This window comes from Gopherus evgoodei, chromosome 4 (genome assembly GCF_007399415.2).
Source record: "Gopherus evgoodei ecotype Sinaloan lineage chromosome 4, rGopEvg1_v1.p, whole genome shotgun sequence".
NCBI classification, from domain to species: Eukaryota; Metazoa; Chordata; order Testudines; family Testudinidae; genus Gopherus; species Gopherus evgoodei.
This window is the reverse complement of record NC_044325.1, coordinates 148,403,906-148,418,206: the sequence shown is the minus strand read 5'-3', so window position 1 is coordinate 148,418,206 and position 14,301 is coordinate 148,403,906. Positions and strand designations below refer to the sequence as shown.

The window sequence follows — 14,301 nt, the reverse complement described above, 5'->3', positions numbered from 1 at the left end:
GGAGAATTTCAGACGCCTCCCTCAAGCAGCTTGTCTCTTATTGCTACTTACAAGATACCTTCTTTATTTTCACGTGGTCCACTCAGCTCTTTATCTTAGCAACTGATCCATCAGACAAATCCACAAGTTAGAACCCTAAGACACGCTACATTGCTTAGGATAATATCTCCAGTTTGTAACATGTCGCAAGGCAGATACAGAATGTTCTCCTGACTATTCCTCCATTGCTTTCTTCGAAATAGTGAGATAGCCAGAGACCTGGCCAATAAGCTACACACCCTGAATGGATGTCACAGGTCTAAGTTTGTAACTATACTTCTATTAGCAAGAGATTTATCCATGCACTAACTACCCAATGGCTGATTTTATCTATTGGGCACTGCTGTACAGAGAGTGTAAAGAGTACATGTGCGCATATTTGTTCTCTGCATCCAGTGGTGTAGTGGTAAAAAAAAAAGTGGGCAAACTAAACTGCAAAGAGCCTGTGGCACCTCATAGACTAACAGACGTTTTGGAGCACGAGCTTTCGTGGGTGAATACCCACTTCGTCGGATGGGCTCATGCTCCAAAACGTCTGTTAGTCTATAAGGTGCCACAGGAGACACTGTTGCTTTTACAGATCCAGACTAACACGGCTACCCCTCTGATACTAATCTAAACTAAGTTCCATATTCCTCAAATGAGAAGTGGGTAAACCTCTGTTTACCTGCATTTACCATGGACTACACTGGTGCATCCATTATCACACTCATCACAGTCTGACCACCTTACACATTCTGAAAGTCAGCCAATCCCAAGGATACATTTCTCTCTCTCTTCCCCTGCCCCGGTACTGGTAAGGAGTGATTTCCCTCCCCCACTTCAGTTGTTGCACATGCAAAAAACTTTCTACAAAACGTACAGATGAGAGAAACCATATTCCCTTTTGTGAGTGAGACAGACTTAGCCTTTAGCCGCTGAAGTTGTGAACAGTATGACAAGTGAAACAACAGATCACAGCACAGTAGGTGGTTGGACATGGAAAATAAACACCATCCTAGGAAAGAAGAATCTCCTGGCAGTCCCCAGCCCTGAATGCTATTGGCAATAACTGCTTGCAGCTTTGGAAGGAGGAACTATGAGTTAAACCAATTAATTTCCCCCAGTCAGGCATCAGTGGAGCAGGTGACACCAACACACAGGCATCAGCCCTTACCGCCAGGAGGAGGTTTGTTTTTTGAGGTGAGGATGACAAAGCCAAATCCTTCATTCTCTTTCCGCTGTAGCCGGACATCATAGGCTTCTGGGGGCTGTCTGCTTGTGACCTCTACCCGGTTCAGCCGGGGAGATCCATTTTGAGTGGAAATGGGCAGCTGCGACTCCTCCTCTTCTGGCTTTTTCTCGCCTACAAACACCACAAAAATAAAGTATAAGGTAGAATCAGTAAGAGTGCTGTGGAGCTGGTTAACTACAAGGATAAACATGATCAGATCACTAACAGAATGGAGAAGCACCTCCCCTCCCACTGGGGGCTTATAAACAAGGTAACTGAAACCAGATGGAATCAGAATACAGGGTAGAACCATTTACACTTTGGGCTGAAGTTGCTACAGAGGTTTAAGAATGTGTAATAGGAGAGTTTATTGTTTGCCAACTCCATTCTGCAATCCACACTTATAACTCAGAAGGGAACAGTCTGCGTGTGCAGCAGCACAGAGGTTGCGCTCAGTTGCTGATGCCCTTAATAATGCTAGCCTAACCTTGGTTGTCTCTTCGGGGGCTCTTTTTTGGCAGTACAATTTTCCTGTGTGGTGTAAGCACAAGATCTATGGCAGAACCCCACAGATTTCTGGGTTATGCTATTAACTGGGACTATGCTATTTTCATTGCAGAGAACCAACTGTTTATCTCAAAAGGTTTACCAATATTTTAAAGGGTAATTCAAATGTTGAAGCCCAGCCTCCTCAATGGAAAACTAACAAAATCCCAGTCTCGAAGCATTGCCTGTGAGGACCATGTCACATCAGGGAATTCAGAGGAAAACAAAGCTGTACAATGAAGGGGTTTTTCATTTTCTTTCTTTTTAAATTAAATAAAGGAGAAATAAACCAGAGACTAGAGGCAGAGTTGGCCCTGATGCAGACGAAGCCATGTAAGCTTTTCAAGATCTCTGAATCAGACCCTCTCTTTCAGGAACATGTTACACTGTTAAAATTACACTATCAGGGAGGCAATGCAACCTGAGATGCAAAGACAGAAAATTGCTTTTCCTCTGATTAGATTAATCTTTTCTGAGCCTTTAGATGGCCTCTTTCTGTGCTTGGCTCAATCTGCTCTCCTGGCACTGTGCTATGACAGGCTGGCAGCAACCACCAGGTACAGCACCAATATATAATACATCTGTAGTTACTAGGTGGATAATACCTAATTTAATACTTTATGTATTTTCACTTTGAACAAAAAATGAAAGAAACTCGGGAAGTAGCTGTAATCTACACAGAAATACACAGTGTGACTGGAGACCCTGCCCTCTCCTGGTTTGGCTGGTTTCCGTGTGGCACCTGGGAGAAACACCATGATAATTTTAACTCACTAACACCCCTGGGAGGTAGGTAGATGATATCCCCATTTTACGGACAGTGACACAGAAGTCACTTGATTTGTCAAAGAATGCAGTGAGTCAGTGACAGGCCTGGAATTAGAATTTAGGGCCTTCTAGGCTCACAGACTCATACTTGGCCCACTAGGCCATGCTGCCTGCCATTTGCATGACGGTGAAAGCAAAGATGTTATGAAAGTGATACACTTCCTGTTTTTTCTCAGTTTACAAGGAATGATTCTAGTTACGTTGACTGAAAGATCCATGAAAGGCAGTGGGGTCTACTAATGAGAACAGGAGATTGCAAGCCAGGACTCCCAGTTTCTGTTTTCAGTTCTGTCACTGATATAGTTAGTGACATCTCAGCCGCATGACAACTCTTCGGTACCTCAGTTTCCATATCTGTAAATTCCATTGCCACTGAACTGCCTACAGAACTCTGATCTGACTATAAAATTAATTTCTGCATTTAATTAAATAATGCACTTAAACCTGCTGCACAAATTCTAACAAACCTCAGAATGTAGAGTGTTGTAATGCAGAAAGAAGGTTTGTGTTACTGCCCAACACAGAGCCATGAGTGGCTTTAATAACTAATGCTTGTAAAGTACTTTCAGATCCTCCAAAGAAAAGCACTATAGAACAAGACAGCATCATTATTACGGTGCTTTCCAGAGCCACAGTGCAAATGGGTGCCCCCTTTTTTATCCCATTCTCTTCCCTCCAACATCTGCTTGATACAATTTTGTGCTACCCCATTCATCCAGAAGTGGAGCTGACCCCTTGTGTTCACATAATTCCTGATGTACTAGTAGTTCTGTTACTGTACTGCTTTATATCATTCGATTATGGCCGTGGAAACATTCCTTTACACTAAGTCCAGGAACGAGGGCTCCAATGGCCATGCTACCAGACTCTGGCAAACGTGGCGGGACTGGGTTTAGTCTGGACATCTGGCACATACCGCCAAAGAAGATCTTCCTCCGGACAGTGAGCAGCACCTGGCCATTCCGCGCAGCACCAGTCATTAAGTCCAGGACCTGTTTGTGTGATTTCCCTTTGACAGGGATTCCATCAATGCACATCAGCTCATCAGCAGCTCGGAGTCGGCCATCTTTCTCTGCTGCTCCCAGTGGGATGATGGCCCCAATATATATCTGTCAACAGAGTGTAATAATTGGCTCTGGGGTACAGAACGTACAGAATACGTAATGTTTGAATCCCTAGATAAAGAGGGACTTTTTGCAGGGTTTCCTTTAAAAAAATTTATTTCCCTCACCTAAATCTAGCAGAAACTCACCCTACAGAAGCCATACTAGACTGACCTCATTTGCATGTGTAGAAATGAGCAAACTGTGACAGTCCCAGCTTCCTGACGTTCAAACTTAATGCTCATCTTATTTTAAGGTTTGTTTTTATTACTGCCATGTATTATTCATTAATTCCTATCAACTGAAGGGTCACCACCTCACGAGTAGGTTAAACTCTGTATTTGTACACTTACCTGTTTGTCTTGCTGTTTTAGTGTATTCGTGTGTTATTTATGTATTTGTTCTGTGCATCAAAAATTACTCAAGAGTATTGAAAAGAAATGCCTGTGTCATTCAATCAACACAACAAAGACACACTATCATTACTGAGACCTGCAAGGTGACTACATCCAGTGTAGAATTTAAAGTTCATCAAAGAGCCTAAGAGCACAGCTGCTCAGAAATTGCCACACTCAAAATCTGCAATGTGCAAGTACTGGTGATAATAGCATGAATTCAAACAGCTGCAGTCCAACCCCCCTTTGGCCTGTACCTTTCCTCCCAAGCAAACACCAGCTAAATGATAGAGACAGGAGCAGGAAACATGCAGTAGTTTTATATGCTAGAAAAAAGTTCAGTTTAAGTAAAAGACTTAAAACAATTATGTCCAGCATGTGTCCAGGGTTAAGTAGCAGAGAACATGTTCATTCAAAAAACCCATCTTCACACTGCACTCAGGGCATTGCTATGACTATTAACAACACCACTGCAGTTGCGATAGCAACAAAACAGTGGAATTAAAAAAAAAACCCTAAAAATGCTTATTATTTCCTCTAGAAAAAGCATTCTGTTCTTCCTTTCCTTTAAATGCAAGTCAGAAAACAAACTGGTATTGGATCTCAGATGTGAATGGAGAATGCAGTTTAATTACATATGCGAGGACATGCTATCTAGCAGTGTCTCTATCCCAAAAGCTTTAGCACCTTTGAAGGTTGGCAGGAGAGAAGCAGTCACTGCCATATGGTCAGGGACAGAGTGCCACTTTTCTGGGTGAAGCTGTGCTTTGTCAAGTGATAAACAGGGCAGAATTTCCTAAAGCCAGGCATAGCATGAATAGGGACTCCAGGAATTTCCATTCATGTCTTTGCCAATCTGCCTCCATCGTCCTCTCTGAAGCAGAGACTTCCACCTGAGTCAAATTGTATGACAGCTCTCCAGAGTGAAACCAAAAAACTTCACTAATTGGTGACCTAAAACCAGATCTGAACTGCAATCTCTAAAGCAAAAGACTTAGAAAAACTATTTTAAAAAAAGATTATAATAATTTTTTCCTTTCTTCCTTCCCTTCTGCAGCATAATAATGCAACAAATTGGTAAGAAAGCTGGAGGTGATTTTTCTGGGGTAGCCAGAAAGTCCTCTCCACTAGTTTATTTCCCAGTTAAATTGACACACATATTGTACTGAGCATTACCAGCATGCATTGGTGCCAAGTCCATTAATAAGATTAGGTGCTACAACGTGCAAAGACTTGGTGCCAACCCCATCCTTGAGAGCCTTCTCAGGACAGAACAATTATGGTGTAAAGGCTCGATGGAGAACTGCTGCTGCCAAGAAAGATTCTAGACAAACAAAGTGACTGAAAGCTTGGGGGGACTGAAATCAACCATGAAGGGGAAAGGGAAGAAAGGTAACAAACCATTTTATCTTCTTCCATTGGATTTTAACGGGACTGGAGTTAAATTACTCTTTAGCCAGAATTGTTTCATTTTTTAAAATTTTGTCTAACACAACACATCAAAAAGCTCCACACTCAACTTGTTTCATTAGCTATTGCTGTAGATCCTCACTGCGGTCACTCATCCGCATTCTGTTGAGAACCAGCCCACATTCAGATATCCCTGGACAGATACAGTGCACGTTTGATCTACCAGGATGAACATGAGCAAGTTAAGTGCCAAACATGCAGATAAGGGTTTTTCCCCCAGATCTAATCTAAACCACAACTTTTTAATGTGCTTGTCACTGAGGCCCTTCTCTCTCCATCAAGACACAAGTGTTGCTATGGAGGAGCATCCCAGTGATGCTTGCAGAAATCCAACAATTGCTGATTTTGGCAAAGGACTCTGCTGATCACTGAATAAAAGATAACTAAACCATCCTGCCCAATTCGTTTACTCTTTTTACCCATCAAAGCTTTAGCTCAACATCTGACTGCTGAAGTATTTCTGTTCTAAGTTCTTTCACTGCTAGAACACTCTGTAGGAATTTGGGGTGCTGTATTTCTCTCCTTCCACGTGACAAATTAACTTGAGTTGCCACCTCAATTTGTGGAAGGCCACTCCCAAGCTGATGAGCTCCCCACTCATGCCAGCCTCTGTAAATCTGGCCCAGGTTGTGTCTGAATACTGAGCGACAGTAGGGACTTCACAGCTTTCATGGTGAGTGACCAAATGGAATTTTGCTCCAAGTTTCCCTTGCCAACTAAAGGTCATTAGGGCTCAATTAAATAAGTCATGTTTGTAGACCCTCCCATAACACCAAGCCCCATTTTCCCCGTTTGTCAATTGTTGTGAACTTGTACTATGAACATTATTTCTCTAAAGCTTAAAGGCAGAGCCAAATGTCTTTGCCTTCCATTCTCAATTATCTACTGCCCACTTGCAACTAAATTTGCACCAACTTAACTCTGAAAGCATTTTGAGAAAGCCAACTTGAACCAGGAGTGAAGGAGTATAAAAACATACTGCGTCTGTTTAAGATGAATATGATATCAACATACAATATAGCTGTTTATGGTGAAGATGGATATAAAGCTGATCCACTTAACTCAACATGGGAAAAAAATTAAAACGATCATGTGAAGGAGACATTACAAGAGCTACAGCACAAGCTCCCAAAGTCCAGGTAAAAGATAAGTTAATTCACTTACTGACTGGTCTGGTCCATCCCCTCCGAGCACGCGGAAGCCAAACCCAGACTCCTGTTTTCGCAGGAAAACATCCATATCCTTTGTGTTTGGAGCTAGTTAAGACAAATATGAAAAGTGCATAAGTTACATTTGATTATTGGAGAGAAGATTAAAATGTGTTTACATTTTTCTTTAATCAACACAGTTGTGCAACCAGTTATAAGCTTGTAGTTTTCCATTGACAAAACAGAGTGGTCAGATTGTTTTAGTAAGGAACGTCACCAGTTCCTCAGTGATATTATCTTCCTAGCATGTGGAATGATGAGCATGTCCAGAAACAGCTGCAGATGTCTTTCACTCTAACATCATTTCACAGGGACCAAAACACCTCCTACCATTATGTTTGTATGGGTTGGGATTAAGGTGCAGTCTATAATTGCTACAAATAGGGCTAATTTCACAATGCTGAAAACAATCGTGAGCCAAATCAGCAGGGAGGAAGAATTTAAACAGAAAAGTGAATGGTAATTGGGAATCATTTAAGAACGCCTCACTGAGGAAGGCGGCCATGCTGGTTAACAAGCTAGCCTTGTTTAGAGGGGAAATGAAGGCAACTATAAAAAAAATGGAAGAAAAGGGAACTTTATAGTAATGAATATAAATCAGAAGTTAGGGACCGTAGAAAATTGACAAGTGAAGTAAAATGACACATGGATCTATGGCCAGCTGAGTAAAAAGAAGGAATTTTTAAAATACATTAGAAACAAAAATAATCCTGACAGTGGTATAGGTCCAGTACTAGATGAAAATGGTAGAATTACCAAAAATAATGCAGAAAATGCAGAAGTGTTCAGTACATAGTTCCGTTCAATATTTGGGGAAAAACAGATTATACAGACTATTTTTATCGTGATAACACTCTTTCCATTCCACTAGTATCTCAGGAGGATGTCAAACAGAAGCAAGACATTTTTAAATCAGCAGATCTAGATTACTTGAACCCGAGAGTTTTAAAAGAGCTGGCCTATGAGCTCGCTGGACCGTTAATGTTGATTTTCAATAAGTCTTGGAGCACTGAGGAAGTTTCTGAGGACTACAAATAAGCTAATATTGTGTCAATTTTTAAAAAGAGATGACTCTTGTAGATGATCCACTGGACATCGATCCCTGGCAAGATAATAAAGTGGCTGACCTTGGATTCGATTAATGAAGAATTAAAGGAGGGTAATGTGATTAATGCAAATCAACATGGGTTTATGAAAAATAGATCCTGTCAAACTAACTTGATATCTTCTTTTGATAAAATAAGTTTGATTGATAAAGATAATAGTGTTGACACAATGTGCTTTGACTTGGTACTGCATGACATTTCGATTAAAAAACTAGAGTGATATGAAATTAACATGGCACACTTTAAATGAATTAAAAACTGGCTGACAGGTTTCAAAATGTAACTCCAAATGGGGAATGATTATTGAGTGGGTGTGCTTCCAATAAGATTCTGTAGGTAATGGTTCTTGGCTCTATGCTCGTTCACATTTTTATCAACTTCGAAGAACATATAAAATCAACACTGAAAGTTTGCAGATGACACAAACCTTGGGAGAATGAAGGAGGACAGGTCACTGATTTACATCAATCTGGACTGCTTGGTAAATTGAGTGCAAGCAAACAATATATGTATTAGTACAGCTAAATATAAATATTTACATGTAGGAACAAAGAACGTAGGCCATACTGTCAGGATGGGGGACTTTAACCTGGGAAGCACTGACTGAAAAACATTTGGGGATTGTGGCAGATAATCAACTGAACATGATCTCCCAGTGTGATGCTGTAGTCAAAAGGGCTAATGCGATTCTGGGATACACAAACAGGAGAATCTTGAGGAGGAGTGGAGAGGTTGTCCTATCTCCAAATCTGGCACCCATACAATCACTGCTGGTACACTGTGTCCAATTCTGGTGCCCACAATTCAGGAAGAATGTTGATAAATTGGAGAGGGGTCAGAGAAGAGCCACAAGAATGGTGGAAGGATTAGAAAAACTGCCTTATAGTGATAGACTCAAAGAATTTTTAATGAAGTAAACACGAATTGGAATTGTGAGATCATGGGAGACTTTAATTTCCCAGATATAGACTGGAGGACAAGTGCTAGAAATAAAAATAGGGCTCAGATTTTTCTGGATGTGATAGCTCATGGATTTCTTCACCAAGTAGCTGAAGAACCAACAAGAGGGGATGCCATTTCAGATTTGGTTTTGGTGAGTAGTGAGGACCTCATAGAAGAAATGGTTGTAGGGGACAACCTTGGTTCGAGTGATCATGAGCTAATTCAGTTCAAACTAGATGGAACGATAAACAAAAATAGATCTGGGACTAGGGTTTTTGATTTCAAAAGGGCTAACTTTAAAGAATTAAGGAAATTAGTTAGGGAAGTGAATTGGACTGAAGAACTTATGGATCTAAAGGCAGAGGAGGCCTGGAATTACTTCAAGTCAAAGTTGCAGAAACTATCAGAAGCCTGCATCCCAAGAAAGGGGAAAAAATCATAGGCAGGAGTTGCAGACCAAGCTGGATGAGCAAGTATCTCAGAGAGTGATTAAGAAAAAGCAGAAAGCCTACAAGGAGTGGAAGACGGGTGGGATTAGCAAGGAAAGCTACCTTATTGAGGTCAGAACATGTAGGGATGAAGTGAGAAAGGCTAAAAGCCATGTAGAATTGGACCTTGCAAAGGGAATTAAAACCAATAGTAAAAGGTTCTATAGCCATATAAATAAGAAGAAAACAAAGAAAGAAGAAGTGGGACCACTAAACACTGAGGATGCAATGGAGGTTAAAGATAATCTAGGCATGTCCCAATATCTAAATAAATACTTTGCCTCAGTCTTTAATAAGGCTAATGAGGAGCTTAGGGATGATGGAAGGATGACACAAGGGAATGAGGATATGAAGGTAGATATTACCACATCCGAGGAGAAGCCAAACTCGAACAGCTTAATGGGACAAAATCAGAGGGCCCAGATAATCTTCATCCAAGAATATTAAAGGAACTGGCACATGAAATTGCAAACCCATTAGAGAGAATTTTTAATGAATTGGTAAACTCAGGGGTTGTACCGTACGACTGGAGAATTGCTAACATAGTTCCTATTTTTAAGAAAGGGAAAAAAGTGATCTGAGTAACTACAGGCCTGTTAGTTTGACATCTGTAATATGTAAGGTCTTGGAAAAAATTGTGAAGGAGAAGTAGTTAAAGATATTGAAGTCAATGATAATTGGGACAAAATACAACATGGTTTTAAAAAAGGTAGATCATGCCAAACCAACCTGATCTCCTCCTTTGAGAAGGTAGCAGATTTTTTAGACAAAGGAAATACAGTGGATCTAATTTACCTCGATTTCAGTAAGGCATTTGACACGGTTCCACATGGGGAATTATTAGTTAAATTGGAAAAGATGGGGATCAACAGGAAAACTGAAAGGTGGATAAGGAACTGGTTAAAGGGGAGACTACAATGGGTCATACTGAAAGGTGAACTGTTAGGCTGGAAGGAGGTTACTAGTGGAGTTCCTCAGGGATCAGTTTTGGGACCAATCTTATTACTGATCTTGGCACAAAAAGCGGGAATGTGCTAATAAAGTTTGCGGATGACACAAAGCTGGAAGGTATTGCCAATACAGAGAAGGACTGGGATATCATACAGGAAGATCTGGATGACCTTGTAAACTGGAGTAATAGTAATAGGATGAAATTTAATAGTGAAAAGTGCAAGGTCATGCATTTAGAGATTAATAAGAATGTTAGTTATAAATTGGGGACGCATCAGTTGGAAATAATGGAGGAGGAGAAGGACCTTGGAGTATTGGTTGATCACAGGATGACTATGAGCTGCCAATGTGATACGGCCGTGTCATAAACAGATAGCTAAGGGTTAATGTCTCTTTCACCTGAAACACCTGACCAGAGAACCAATCAGGAAACCGGATTTTTTCAACCTTGGGTGGAGGGAAGTGTCTCTCTGAGTCTTTTGTCTGTCTGCCTGTTTCCTCTGAGCTTTGGAGAAGTAGTTCTATTTTCTAGTCTTCTGTTTCTAAGTGTAAGGACAAAGAGATCAGATAGTAAGTTCTATGGTTTCTTTTCTTTGGTATTTGCATGAATATAAGTGCTGGAAATGCTTTGATTTGTATTCTTTTTGAATAAGGCTGTTTATTCAATATTCTTTTAAGCAATTGACCCTGTGTTGTATCATCTTAATACAGAGAGAACATTTGTATTTTTTCTTTCTTTTTTATATAAAGTTTTCTTTTAAGACCTGTTGGAGTTTTTCTTTACTTCAGGGAAATTAAGTCTGTACTCACCAGGGAATTGGTGGGAGGAAGAAATCAAGGGGAGAGCTGTGTGTTGGATTGCTAGCCTGATTTTGCATTTCCTCTGGGTGAAGAGGAAAGTGCTTTTGTTCCAGGATTGGGAACGGAGAGGGGGACTCACTCTGCGTAGTTTCACAGAGCTTGTGTCTGTGTATCTCTCCAGGAGCACCTGGAGGGGGGAAGGGAATCAGGATTATTTCCCTTTGTTGTGAGACTCAAGGGATTTGGGTCTTGTGGTCCCCAGGGAAGGTTTTTCAGGGGGACCAGAGTGCCCCAAAACACTCTAATTTTTTGGGTGGTGGCAGCAGTACCAGGTCCAAGCTGGTAACTAAGCTTGGAGGTTTTCATGCTAACCCCCAAATTTTGGACGCTAAGGTCCAGAATCTGGGAATAAGGTTATGTCATGGTGGCAGTGGCGGGAGATAGACAGAATCCAGAAGCCAGTAGGAATATTATATTTTTCTTTTCTCTGCTAAGGGTTTTTTAGCAGAGAGAAACAGTTTGGTTTTAAAAGGGAACCAGAGAGAATTTTTTTTTTCTCTGCTCTCTCTAGCAGTTTGTGGCTTGCATAGTAAGCAAGAAGCCATTAGCAGACTATTGACAGTCTATTGTCACACAATAGCACTCCCATTGAGAGTCATACCAGCACTCTATATGCATGCAAATAAAGTGGTTTTTCTGGTTTCCCTTCATTGAACATTAGCTAGAGAGAGAAAAGGAAAAAAGCACTGTTGCTAGGCAGACTTCAGGAGGCAACAGAGAGCCTGCAGTTCAGAAGATAAACATCGGAGGGCACTCCAACACAAGAAAACAGGAACCATGACTTCTAAGGCAAGGATTGACGCCGAAGAACAAATCAAAGACGCTGAACACAGGCGACAGATGGAGATGAAAGAAAAGGAAGAAAGCCTCAAACTGGCAGCCTTCCAAAGAGAACAGGCAGCCCAAGAGGCAGCACACAAAAGAAAACTAGAAGAAGAAGAGGTGGCCTACCGAAGGAAACAAGCAGAAGATTAGGCAGCCCACCGCCGAGAAATGGAAAAGCACCAAAAAGAAATGGAAAAGCACCAAAAAGAAATGGAAAAACAACAAAAAGAAATGGAAAAACAACAAAAAGAGAATGAAGAGAAGGAAAAACAGAGAAAACATGAACTGGAGATGGCAAAAGCTGGGCTGCATGTGCCAGCCAACCCTAACAACCCGGCGCCAATTATTGCTCCCCAGCACAGGAAATTTCCCACCTACAAGGCAGGTGATGACACCGAGGCCTTCTTGGAAAATTTTGAAAGAGCCTGTCTTGGGTACAGCATCCCCGAAGACCAGTACATGGTAGAATTAAGGCCACACCTCAGTGGACCTTTAGCAGAGGTGGCAGCTGAAATGCCCAAGCCGCAAATGAATGACTATAAACTTTTTCAAACCAAGGCCAGATACAGGATGGGGATAACCCCAGATCATGCCCGTCGGCGCTTCAGAACCCAAAAATGGAAACCAGAGGTGTCATTTCCCAAACACGCCTACTACATTGCAAAAAACTATGAGGCCTGGTTAACAGGAAACAACATTCAAACCTTGGAAGAAGTGAACCTCCTCATACAAATGGAGCAGTTCTTGGATGGTGTTCCTGAAGACATCACACGGTACATACAAGATAGAAATCCCAAAACTATCGCTGAGGCGGGGGAGATTGGAGCCAAATGGATGGAACTGGCAGAAAGCAAAAAAGCTACTGTCAAGGGGAACGATTACCCCAGGGGGCACACAGACCATAAACCCTACAACCGAGGACAGCCAAAGACCCTCCATACCACCCAAGTAAAGCCACAGATACCCTACTCTTCAACCTCACCAGTCTCCAGTAACTCACCTCGGCCCAGTGAACCATCAGATGGAAGATGCTTTAAGTGTAATGAACCGGGACATATCAAGGCCAACTGTCCCAAGAACACCATGCGAGTGCAATTCATTACACCACCATCACACCAAAGATCCCCAGGCCCGGAGGCCTCTCAAATACCCTTGGAGCGAAGGGAAAATTTGAGAGTGGGCGGAAAGAAGGTTACTGCGTGGAGAGACACGGGGGCACAAGTGTCAGCTATCCACCAATCCTTCGTTGACCCCAAATTCATCAACCCAAAGGCCAAAGTTACAATTTACCCCTTCATGTCACAAGCTGTAGACTTGCCTACAGCTCAACTGCCTGTCCAGTACAAAGGCTGGTCAGGAATGTGGACTTTTGCAGTCTATGACAATTATCCTATCCCCATGCTACTGGGGGAAGACTTGGCCAACCAGGTGAGGCGGGCCAAGAGAGTGGGAATGGTTACCCGTAGCCAAACCAGGCAAGCTTCCAGACCCATTCCTGTTCCTGAGCCGTCCACAGAAGCCCCGTCTGTGTTACCAGAGACCCAGACAGAGGTAGTGGACCCGGATTCCATGCCTACCACTGAAACAGCCACAGCATCTCCAGTCCCAGGCCCGGAACTGGAACAGCAACCAGCACCAGCAAGTGCAACCACATCTTCAAACTCAACGCCAGAGGGCGCCAGCGAGCCAGAACTGGCAGAAGCACACGACAGCCATACCCAAAAGGCTCAGCCAGAGCCTGAAATACCCTCAGGTGCACCAGCGGAGAGCGGTTCACCAGCAACGGAACCAACCCCATCACCTACATCGCTTCCAGAGGGACCAAGCCCAAGTCCACAGTCTGAGGAAGAACTGGTGACCCCAGCCTCAAGGGAACAGTTCCAGGCTGAGCAGGAAGCAGATGACAGCCTTCAGAAAGCGTGGGCGGCGGCACGGAGCACCCCACCGCCTCTCAGCTCTTCTAATCGATCCCGGTTTGTTATAGACCAAGGACTTTTATACAAGGAAATTCTTTCTGGTGGACACCGGGAAGAATGGCAGCCGCACAAACAGTTGGTGGTCCCAACTAAGTACCGGGAGAAGCTCTTAAGCTTAGCCCATGATCATCCCAGTGGCCATGCTGGGGTGAACAGAACCAAGGACCGGTTGGGGAAGTCCTTCCACTGGGAGGGGATGGGCAAGGATGTTGCCAAGTATGTCCGGTCTTGTGAGGTATGCCAAAGAGTAGGTAAGCCTCAAGACCAGGTCAAGGCCCCTCTCCAGCCACTCCCCATAATTGAGGTCCCATTTCAGCGAGTAGCTGTGGATATTCTGGGCCCTTTCCCAA

General features: G+C 42.6%; 1 protein-coding gene and 1 long non-coding RNA gene across 5 annotated transcripts in view; one reads left to right on the top strand and one right to left on the bottom strand.

The window, feature by feature from the left end:
- The window catches only part of LOC115650996, a 29,009-nt gene extending 23,553 nt beyond the window's left edge, over positions 1-5,456 (top strand). Inside the window, exon 3 of the long non-coding RNA XR_004000288.1 lies at positions 5,446-5,456. This is a non-coding gene — a long non-coding RNA (uncharacterized LOC115650996). The remainder of the gene's footprint in view (positions 1-5,445) is intronic.
- Positions 1-14,301, bottom strand: part of MAGI3 (membrane associated guanylate kinase, WW and PDZ domain containing 3) — a 235,891-nt gene that overhangs the window by 35,550 nt on the left and 186,040 nt on the right. For all 4 annotated transcript variants that reach the window (XM_030561749.1, XM_030561750.1, XM_030561751.1 and 1 more), the window contains exons 13-15: positions 6,759-6,850; positions 3,543-3,735; positions 1,196-1,384 (exon numbers count right to left, since the gene is read on the bottom strand). In XM_030561749.1, the coding sequence (XP_030417609.1) occupies positions 1,196-1,384; positions 3,543-3,735; positions 6,759-6,850 (474 nt within the window). The remainder of the gene's footprint in view (positions 1-1,195; positions 1,385-3,542; positions 3,736-6,758; positions 6,851-14,301) is intronic.